The sequence below is a fragment of the Cebus imitator genome, unplaced genomic scaffold (genome assembly GCF_001604975.1).
Source record: "Cebus imitator isolate Cc_AM_T3 unplaced genomic scaffold, Cebus_imitator-1.0 Scaffold171, whole genome shotgun sequence".
Classification (NCBI taxonomy): domain Eukaryota; kingdom Metazoa; phylum Chordata; class Mammalia; order Primates; family Cebidae; genus Cebus; species Cebus imitator.
In genome coordinates, this window is record NW_016107486.1 from 3,703,757 (window position 1) to 3,715,816 (window position 12,060).

Sequence of the window (12,060 nt, forward strand, 5' to 3'; positions counted from 1 at the left end):
TATCATATATTCTGGTGTTAAGAGTTTTCCTATATTTCATACATAAGTCACCCAATTACAGAATTATTTTTATGGGATATTAAAATGCTTAAAATAATTTAATTTTTGTCTTTGATAATGAAACTGCATGAAAATTGTGGCTTTCACTGTTATCACTGATGACACCAGTGACGTTACAAAGCTGCTAATTAGTAACTTAAGTTAGATGTTCATATTGAAGGAATTTTCAGTTTTTCAGAGAATGAGAGTTGTAATCTCTAATGCAAAAATAAAATTGAACTTTTAAACGATCTCTAGTTTTTTTTAAAAAAAAGATGTTTGAGTTTCTAATTTCCTAAACATCCCTGAAAACATTCTCAAAAAAAAAAAAAGAGTCAAACAGAGAGAAAAGCTTTTTGATTTCTTTTTATTTTTTGTAATTACAAGAAAACATTACTGCTTACGAATGCCAGTGACAATTCACTGAGTATTTCTAAGGCACAGAGATTGTGCCTTAGAAAAACCTTGCTTCCTGCTCGATCTACTCTTAGGTGATCATTCTTATTCTATGATGAAGACACTGAGCAGCCTATCTTCCATTTTTATAAATTATCAATAAGTAAAGTACATCTAAATTCTTTGGATGAAAATCATTTTTAAGTTTTTATATTGATGTATTCTGTTGAGAAATATATGTAAACGTTGGCTTATAGCATTGTCATTCTTTTTAAGGAGATTATAACAATTTTCTGAACAAGGTTGATAGAATGTGATTTAAATAAAAGTGGTACTTTTTACCACTTATTTTGAATATGGCTTATCAATTCTTTTAACTAGAATACATGACTTTTTTTTTTAACTATCATTTTCCCATCATGATGCCACATGGAATTATGCTAAAATAGTTAATATTTTAAAAAAATATTTCAGTGAATTAAAATTGATTTTCTCTTATTTGTTTATATCTTCACAGATTGTAAGTGTTGGGAAGCATGTTAAAGGCTACCATTATATCATTGCAAACTTGGTAAGAATTTATTCTCTACTTTTCATAAGTATTGCTCAAGCACACAAGATTATTTTAACTGTACCTTAAAATAATGCTTCAATAAATAGATTACATTACCTACTAAGTTTTTAATAAAACATATATTTTATTACAATGATCATTAAATTTCATATGTAGAATTCAATATATTTTTATGCAGATTAGCTTGGTGTCTGCCAAAGAGACCTTTAAAAGAAATCATAATGGTTCCTTTGCTATAATACCACTTGTCAAATTAAATAATTTTCTCTGTCTAAATGATAAATGTTACTTTATGGATAAGACAGCCAATATTTGGAAATTACAAGAATGATCTAAACTAATAGCTTGTGTTCTCTAATTTTAAGAATAACTGCATATAATTGGCTATATAAGCAAATCTTTTAAATGAGAGTAATCCAAATTTTAAAAAATTATGTCCGCTTTTTTTCATATCATATACAAATGGCTTATAAATAAGACACACACATATTTAAGAAATTCTTAAAGGCCTGAGAGAAATCCTTTTAGATATCTCTGCAAGGCTCATTGAATATGTCTTGTTAACCATGCAGTGTAGGGGGTAGATTGTATATGGAGTGGTCTATCCACTCTTGCTTTATCATAGAGTACCATTTGCCCTAAGGGCTTGACCCTCAAAGTGGTTTCTACTGGAGAAGTTAATGATGTTTTCTCCTTTTCCTATTTTTACCACACATTTTTTTGATGACTATCTTGTGCTTGAAACAGAAAAGGAGCTAAATGATGCAAAAGAGAGTCAGATCTATCCATTATTTCTGTATGGCAAGTGGACTGTCACACTTTGAGACAGGAATTTTTGGTCTTTCATGAACTGGGTTTCATTGTGGATCTGAAATATTAAAATAAAGCAATATACTGTGAACCATTATTATATTGTGTTTCTTAAAGTATAATTTTGCAACTTAATGGATTATCATGAAATATTGAGCAATTTTGACTTGTGTTTTCCATTCCCTTTAGTAGGCTGTTTTGAGTGTTTTACTATTTTTTATAAAAATATAAATTTTAAGACAAATATATTCTGATATTAATTACTATAAAAGAAAAAGGATTATGGGATATCTGTAAGTACAGTGAAATCATACAATGAGACTCTAAGTAATGACTTGTATAGAAAATAGGAAGTTTTGTCAACTATTCTAACAAACAATAGAATTGACAGGGAAAAAAAAATAATGTGTTATACATAAACTGTCATTCCAGAAATTAGTTGCTTACGTTGGCAATTAAAATAAATAAATCAATATAAGATGGAATGAATTAATATTTATAGCACTCCAAAGGATATTACAAACAGCCCTAGGAAGTGGTAGTATATTTAAGTTATGTAGCATTCCAGTATATGTAGTAGGAAAACATTTTTGTTTGCAATAGGGACTAAAACCATCACTCTCATTAAGAATAAGCAAATTTTATCATATGTTGTTGATATGTTTGTAACACATCATTAGATCAGTGATGGCCATTTACATACATTATAATATAGTGCATTAATATGGATTCTATTGACTTATTCATTTTCCCTAAAGGACTATTACTTATAACACGAGTAGTTTTTATTTTGTTGAGCCAATCAACAACTATTTTTGAGAGCTATGTACATAAGATTCTCAAATGTGAAGTCAATTCAGCATCAAAATGAAAACTTACATCAACATTATATTTAAGGTCGAAAGACTAAATGATTTTTCCCTAAAATTGGTAACAAAAGTAAGAATGTCCCTTCTCGAGCAGAAGATCAAACACCGCATGTTCTCACTCATAGGCGGGTGTTGAACAATGAGAACACATGGACACAGGGAGGGGAGCACTACCCACTGGGGTCAGTTGGGGGGAAATAGGGGAGGGACGGTGGGGGGTGGGAAGCTGGGGAGAGATAGCAAGGGGAGAAATGCCAGATGTAGGTGATGGGGAGGAAGGCAGCAAATCACACTGCCACGTGTGTTCCTATGCAACAATTTTGCATGTTCTTCACATGTACCCCAAAACCTAAAATGCAATAAAATAAATGGGAAAAAAAAAAAAAGAATGTCCCTTCTCACCACTTCTGTTGAACATTGTACTGAAGGTTCTATTACTGATATTTAGATAAAATAAATAAATAAAAGGCATTGAAAAGGAAGACAATTGTATATATTAAAAAAAATACCAAGAAATCAAAAAATATTTGTAGAACTAATAAGTTCTGCAGGGTTGCAGAATGCAAGGTGAACATACAACAGTGTATTGTATGTCTATATACAAGCAATAAATATTCTAAAAAATTAAACTCAGAAAATATTTCACTGATAATTTATAATTAATGGGGAACTGCTATACCTAAACCAACTCATCAAGGGTAATTTAACAGTAATAGTAAAAACTGATGTCTACAAAAGCAATTCTTATTTGTGATTGGGTGGTTACAAATATTCCAGAATATTTAAAATATTCTGTAGACACAATGTAGAATATAAAAGCAGAAGGTATGAAGTCCAACCCATCTTTACGAAAAAGGAAAGAATGAAATTTAGCAGACATCAACATGTGATGCATGAAACTGGATCATGAATTTACAAACATACATTTTTGTAAAAGCCAAGGACCTCCCTTATTTAAACAAGGTTAACTCCCTGGAGAAACTGAGTTTAAATATAGGTATTCTTTAGATTCTTTGAAACTGATAATCTTTTAAACCAAGGAACAAAGTAAGGAATGACACCGAAATATTGGCTTTCTATAGTCTTTAAATTCTTTGGCTGAAATACAGAAAGCATATTTCATGTACTTAAAAAATATAATAGGCAATTTCTTTTGTGAGTAAGATTGCAAATAGGTTGTGAATGCTCTCTGGCATTATTTCAGATTGCCTTGCCATTATGTGTAAGTTGAACTTTTCTTCTTCAATTTACTACCACTCAATCTTTTTCATCATTCTATCCTGATAAAATGAGAATACACTGATGTAATATATGCTCCTCTGATCTTAGCTTTTGGAGCTATTGCACTGTGCCGGCATCTCGCCTCCAACCAGACCAAAAGAAGTAGGAATCCTTTCCCTTAATACTCAAGCCTGAACCTGCAGAAGGTCCAAGAGGGCCCATTGGGAGCTAACAAACCTGAATAGTATGAACTATACCTGATATCTAATTGAATGGGCATGCATCTCCCTGATTCTTGAAATTTCTCTGGTTATCTCTGCCACTATCTTTAACAATTGCATATTAAGTATAAGCAAACTTGTTAGAAATGAAAGATTGCTGAGATTCTTTGTTCTTTTCTATGTGCTACATGGGATTTATATGTGGGTGTATGCATGTTTTATTAAAATAAACCCATCATCTGGAGGAACTGGTGAAAGCACATGATATCTCAATAGATTAAGCTCTGTGCCAAAAGTTTCCCAGAAACTAGAGTCAAGAAAACCTTATCTGTCTTTTGTTTTATCCTGGCCTGTTTCTTAGAGATTCAAGTAAGAAAATTGCTTCCTTACTTAGCCCTAGATTTTATCTTTCCTAGTTTTTCTTTCATTTAGCTGCCAGTTATTTTTTAAAGACAAGTATGATATCATTTGCTTAAATTTTTTATTTGCCCCGGGCTGCAAATACAGTAGAAGACATCAGATTCTTCATGATCTGATTCCCATGGATTTTCCAAACCTACTTTTGCTAATATATGTCTCACTTATCCACAGAGCTTGAATGTCTGCAAATGACATATTATACCAACTCTGAGTCATTGCCCCAGTTTTTACCACCATCTTCCAGAGTAAGCATCAAAACCTAAGCACTGCTCTACTTAAATATTTTAGGAAAAAGGATTTGCACTCTTGAACTTAATGCACAAAGCCCTTTAAGGTTTTATCCCTACTTGACCCCACAGTCTTTCCCACTCCACCCCACAAGCATCTCTTCTTCAGACCAAACTAATTCCCAGACACCTAAAGCTGCTTTCCTCTCCCCAGCTTTTTTTAGGCTGTTATCTCTATCAGGAGGTGTTTACCCCACCCAATCCTAGTCAGTGGTTAGTTACAGTCACATTTACGGTTAGGAAGCTCTCCGTAAATATCCACTTTGATAGTCCCTCCTCTGGACTCTCAAACTAACCTGTGTACTCATAGTATAGAACTTATTCTTGCTTTTTCATTTATCAAATTATTATTTTATACACCCTCTGTACCAGGTACTATCCAACATCCTGTGGCACAACTGCAAATAAGACATTAGCACACTGCAAGCTCACTGAAGGCAGGAACAATGTCTCTTTTTTAACCTTGTAAAAGGGTCCTTATGCCTATTCTTTATCTGTGGAACTCCTGCTTATCCTCTAGCACCCAGCTTATGTTATTTCAATTGTTTTTATTATTATAATTGCTTTAATTTGGCCTCAAAAAGATTTTTAATAGATAGGAAAATGAGGTTCAGTGTAATTTACACAAGATCTCACGGATCAGAATTATCGAAGTTTGAAGCTCTGGCCTGATTGCAAAGAATAAATAAACACAAATAAAATAAATAACTTAGGGAATAATGCCACCAAGTGACCATTTATTTAAGCATCTCCCACAGCACTCGTAAAGGGGACCTAGCATTAAACACATAGCTCTATATTGATATTCACTCCTCTAGCAGTCAAATAATTTAAATATGGCCACCAATAGCCACAGGAAACAGTTGGCATTTCTCCCATTTGCAAGACAAATATTTAGACTCTTGTTCTCATTTAGATTTTTTATTTTATAAAGTATCATTTAATTTACATCTTGGAGAACACCTGGCTCAATCATTAAAAAGGTAAAAAATTATAAAATGTTTTGCATGCATAAAGATGAACTGAATCTATTTATTATCTATCCTCCACCATCTCACACCATTCATGCCACATTCAAAACGTAAAGGAAATAGGACATTATTAGGTTACAGGGAGCAAAGTTACTTGTCTACATTTAGGTGTTTGGTTAGTTTCAGAATGGAGAGTAGACATGCTTCCCAAAATTTGCAGTTAGCACGTTTTTATTGGAATGCAGTGACCCCAGTTAAGATTCCACCAACTTGGCAATATTATTTTACCTTTGCGCTTCTCGTTTTTTAACTTTTCTGCATTGAGCATATCTGACTCTACCATCTACCTACAGGCACATGAAAAGTACATACTTTAAGTCAATTTCTTAACTAATTTTTACAACATAGTAAGGGAGCAATTTCCCCCATTCTATTTGACGTTCCTTCCATTAATTGCACCAGAGCTCTCTCAATATGATTTAGTCAACCTATGAAACTGAAATACCAAATACAGCAGAAATGTTACCTGAATTAAGTAAAACTTGAAGAATGAGCATTTATTAAACAGCAATAAGTTGACAGACCTATAGATTTATATAAATAGTCATCAGGTTATCTGATACCTATAATTCTAAACATTTTATTTTCTACCAAAGGATGTATGAACTACAAACAGAAATAAGAGAAAAAACAAGTCAGGCTTAATCTAGAGAGGGGTAATTAGCCATTGTGAATTTGCTTGTGAAATCCAAGCAAAGTAGTAGCCCATTTTAACAAATAGAAAGCCTTTCCCTTGATCTCCCCCTACCCTCAGAAACATTATTTATTTAGTCACTTAATCACTGATTTCCCCCTGACTGTGGAGTGAATAATTTTTTATGATGTTGCACAGGAACTCTCAGTTCCACAATATTCTTTGGATAAAAAATAAAATCAAAATGGCCACCAAAATAAATGTTTCCAAGAAAACTGCCTCACAGTCTATATACTATCAATTTCCTACATTAAGTCCTAAGAAAATATATGAAAAGAAAAATACTGCCCCTACACAAAACAGACATAGCTGAAATTAACTGAGCCAACCACCATTCATTCAAATCATAACCGAAAGGGGTTTATAATCAGACATGGCAATTTTTCCGTTTACCTTCAGCATACGAACAGGATGGACCCCGAGAAATGTGAACTATTATCAGCTAGACTTTACATCAGATGATTTTTCTGAAGGCTGCAGCTTTGCGTCTTTATCCTGCAGCTGTGGATAACGTTATGAAAGAAAGTTTGGCAGACCTTCTATTTCAGCCATGGTTGAAAGAAAATAATAATGTCATCAATTAGCAACTAATGCAATAGTTGAATTACTGTGGCTTTTAGAAAACATTGGAATTATTTGCCTGCCTGTGGGTCTGCCCTATACTCTGATAGAAGCAAACAAACATTCATCTGACATTTTACTAGCTGGAGATTGATGGACAGCGTTTTTTTCCCGTCTCAGAAACCTAGGCTTACTTTCTGGTGTCTAGTTTCTTTATCGACAAAATGAGAATGTTACTGATGAGCTGTCAAATTAGCTGACATATTATAGGCATGAAATAAATATTTGTTGAGTGAATTAATTGATAATAATGGTCATTTTCTGAATTCAAAGCAGGTGTGCTTGATACCATAGATTCTCATTCTCATTTTGAATGTGGAAGATATAAGGTTAGAAAGTAACAGAGGTAGAATCCAAAGTCTGAGCTTTTGTTTTTTTGGTGGAGGTGGGGGTACAATATCACCTTGCCTTTCCTATAGATACTATGATAATTAATAAAAATTTAAAACACACCTCTGTATAACAATATGCAGGAGTATAAGGTGAAAAAGGCAAACTCAAGAGGTGGTTTGAATGGCTGGAATCTTAGCTCTACCATACGTTTGCTGGATGGCCTTGAATGGTTTTTCTTCAGCCTCCTGAGCCTGTTTTCATATCTGTAGGATAGGATTAATAATAGGATCTATCTCATAACCTTGTTATGAAGCTAAACTAGATCAATATCTGTGTAATGTGCTTAGCACAGTACCTGGCCTATAATAAGCTCATCATATAATAGCTGTTAGCTCATATATGGGGGCTTCTTGACAGCAAATTTTCTCAGTTGCCCATAGATTGATCTATTTTTTCTTAGCTAGGCAAGCAGCAATACACATATATTGGTTAGGAAGGCAATCTACTTCATTATGAAAGAAAAAAGAGGAGGAGGAGGAGGAAGGGATGGAGGGAGGGAAGGAAAATGGGAGGGAGGGAGAGAGGAAATAAACAAATAATCTGAAGATCCCAAAACCATGGCCAAGGTGCATTCAGAAGGACAAGCAATTCCAAGTCCTCATTACTTCATACTATAACTGCAGGGTTATTGCTACACATTTTATTTCCATTAAAAACCAGATCAAACACTCTCCCTTCATTCCCTCAGCAAACTGAAGCATATTCACATTTCAAAAGAAACTTTACTAAATACTAAGAGAAAACAGAAAGAAAGGAATTACAAAGGCTACAAGCTCGTTTGTGTGTGTGTGTGTGTGTGTGTGTGTGTGTGTGTGTGCGCGCGCGCGTGCGATTTGCTTTTCTCTGAGCTAATACCTGTGGCTTTATTAATTCACTTCCTTAGTATGCTTTTTGCTCTCTTCTTGCTATGGCCTGTTTTATACTTTGTGTTAAGTGTGGCTTTTTATAAGGCACCTAAAATAGTGGCAATAAAAGGGAGCCATGTATAAAACGAAGATGATAAATGGATAGATATATAAATGGAAGACAGAGAAATGACAGATAATTGGTAAAGAGGTGATAGGTAATAGATAGATAGACCATAGATAATGGACAGACATAGATATATACATACATAGATGGATAAATAATAGAAAATGTGTAGATAATAGATATGATAGATGACAGATGTACGTGTGCGTGTGTGTGTGTGTGTGTGTGTGTGAATTGTTCAGAATTTTTGAATCCTTTATAACTACCTCTAGGCAAGAAGGGATAGCATCCTTCCCTCCCAGCTTCTTTGCTCCATCTGGTAGACACACCATCTTTTTTCCTACCACACACGAGTCCATGAATGGCCTATCTTGCTCTATTCCCTTGGATTATCATTTCTCAGGACACTTAGACTGATTCCATGACTTTGCTATTGTGAATAGTGCCGCAATAAACATATGAGTGCCAGTGTCTTTTTGAAAAAATGATTTCTTTTCCTTTGGTTATATACCCAGTGGTGGAATTGCTATGTCAAAAGGTAGTTCTATTTGTAGTTCTTTGAGAAATCTCCATACTGTTTTCCAAAGGGTTAGACTAATTCACATTCTCAAAAACAGTTGCAGTTATTAAGTGTTCTCTTATCTCCACATCCTCACCAACATCTGCTATTTTTTTAGTTTTACATTATAATCATTCTGAGTGGCATGAGATGGCATCTTATTGTGGTTTTAATTTTTTCTCTGATGATTAGTGATGTTGGGCATTTTTTCATATGTTCACTGGCTGTTTGTATTTCATTTTTTGGGAAGTGTCTGTTCTTGTCCTTTACTCTTTTTTAATGGGGTTATTTGGTTTCTGTTTGTTGATTTAAGTTTCTTATAGATTCTGGATATTACTACTTTGTCAGATGCATAATTTGCAAATATTTTCTCTCATTCTGTAGGTTGTCTGTTTACTCTGTTGATTATTTTGCTGTGCAGAAGCTCTTTAGTTTAATTAGATCCCATTTGTCTTTTTTTGTTTTGTTTTGTTTGCTTTTGAGATCCTAGTCATAAATTATTTGTCTAGATCAATATCCAGAGGAGTTTTCCCTAGGTTTTCTTGTAGGATTCTTATATTTTCATATCTTATGTAGTCTTTAATCTATATTAATTTTTGTATATGGTAAAAGGTAGGAGTTTAGTTTCCTGCATAGGGACAGCCAGTTTTCCCAACATTATTTATTAAATCGAGTATCCTTTCCCCTTGTTTATTTTTCTTGACATTGTCAAAGATCAGTTGGTTGTAGGTATGTGATTTTATTTCTGGTTTTATTTTTGTGTTCCATTGATCTATGTGTCTATTTTTGTACCAATACCATGTGTTACGGTTACTATAGCCTTATAGTATAGTCTTAAGTCAGATAATGTGATGCATCTGACTTTGTTCTTTTTGCTGAAGATGGCTTTAGCTATTCAAGGTCTTAATAAAGACTAACATGGAATTAATAAGTTCCATATGAATATTAAAATTTTCTTTCTAATTCTGCAAGAAATGATGTTGGTAATTTGATAGGAACTGCATTCAATCTGTAGATTGTTTTAGGCAATGTAATCATTTTAATGACATCTATTCTTCCTATCCATGAGCATGGGATGTTTTTCCATTTTTATGTGTCATCTATGATTTCTTTCATCAGTGTTTGGCAGTTTTCCTTGTAGAAGTCTCTCACATTCTTGGTTAAATGCATTGCTGGATATTGTGTGTGTTGGGGGGAGCATTTTTAGATAAGATTGAATTCTTCATTTGGTTCTCAGCTTCAGTGTTGGCTATAGAAATGCAACTGATTTGGGGACATCAATTTTGCATCTTGAAACTTTACTGCAGTTGTTTATCAGATGTAGTAGTCTTCTGGAGGAGTCTTTAGGATTTTCTAGGTATTGTTTTGGCTAGCACTGGATGTACTATATTAAATACAACTGGTGAGAGTGGACATCCTTGTCTTGTTCCAGTTATTAGGAATAATGCTTCAAGCTTTTACCCAGTCAGTATGATGCTTGCCTTGGGTTTGTCATAGATGGCTTTTATTGTTTTGAGATACGTTCTTTTGATGCCTAGTTTGTTGAGAGTTTTTATCATAAAGATGTGTTGCATTTTATCAAATGCTTTTTTCTGTATCTGTTGGGATGATTGTATGGTTTTTCCTTTTAATTATGTTTATTTGATGAATCACATTTATTGCTTTGCATATGTTAAACCATCCTTGCAACCCTCGAATAAAGCCTACTAAGCACAGTGAGTTATCTTTTTGATGTGCTGCTGGATTTGATGTGCTAGTATTTTGTTGAGGATTTTTATGACTGTGTTCATCAGGGATGTTGGCTTGTAGTTTTTGTTTTTGTTGTGTCCTTGCCAAATGTTGGTATCTGTATAATGCTAGTTTCATAAAATGAGTTAGTGAGAAACAGGAGACTTTTTGATGCAATCATCTTTATCTCCTATATCCCCCTTTATACTTCATAAAAGGCAATCAGAGTCATTCAAGAAATACTTGAGTTGAACTGAAATAAAAATGTATCTTTGTCTCATGTATTGGATTTTGAATTACAGATTTTAATAGCTAAATAGACATCATTAGGTTTTCCACATCTTTTATTATTTTCCACATTTTTAGCCATTGCTTTATAAGAAATCTATTATTTTGTATAGGTTATTAATTTATGTTACTATTGAAGAGCTGTCATGTATAATAAACTAAATTTAACAATCTTTTGTATAAATATTTATAGGGATTCAAGGACATTTCTCTTGAGAGGTTTATACATGGTGGAGCCAATGTTACTGGATTCCAGTTGGTAGATTTTAATACACCTATGGTAATCAAACTAATGGACCGCTGGAAGAAACTAGATCAGAGAGAGTATCCAGGTTCTGAGACTCCTCCAAAGGTATTTTTTTATTTTTATCTACTGTATTACTGATATTTTCAAAATTTTAAGATAGAAAGTTTATTATACAGTTCTTCCACTAACATTTTGGCAATAGTCTGGCATAGGAACAAAGCATTTTGTCTTATAACTGCCCTGCACATGTACTTAATAATTTCTGAATTTCTGTTTTTAAGAGTAGAGTTGATAGACATTAGCTCAATCAGTTTACTAGTATTCTTACAGCACATTGCATATGAATTTCCTTGCAAAATTATATTTTTAAAAAAAACTGTTAACTAAATATTCCAAATGTGACAGAGCATTAGTAAATTTTTTCCCACATTTTTGAAATGATTTGCAATGAGTAAGCAAATTAGGAAATGTGCAGAAGTGTAAAATATACAAGCTTCTGTAAAAGTTCTCTTTCCTAGTTGTTTTCATGTTTTTCTGACTGACATTGTGAAAGTATGCTATCAATATTTGCTCAGAAAAAAACTGGTAAATTTATGATCATAAGCATATTTGTTCAAACTAAAAGAGTAGATGACTTTCTTAGACCTCATGTTAAATTATGACATAATGTTCCTTAAACTCCAACTTAGT

At 33.3% G+C, this 12,060-nt stretch overlaps 1 protein-coding gene across 8 annotated transcripts in view; it reads left to right on the top strand.

Moving 5' to 3' along the window:
• The window catches only part of GRIA4 (glutamate ionotropic receptor AMPA type subunit 4), a 386,448-nt gene that overhangs the window by 290,186 nt on the left and 84,202 nt on the right, over positions 1-12,060 (top strand). For all 8 annotated transcript variants that reach the window (XR_005202841.1, XR_005202842.1, XM_017544804.2 and 5 more), the window contains exons 5-6: positions 953-1,006; positions 11,317-11,475. Coding sequence is in view for 6 of the 8 variants with exons in the window: in XM_017544804.2 (XP_017400293.1) it covers positions 953-1,006; positions 11,317-11,475 (213 nt within the window). In the remaining 2 variants the exon portion in view is untranslated. The remainder of the gene's footprint in view (positions 1-952; positions 1,007-11,316; positions 11,476-12,060) is intronic.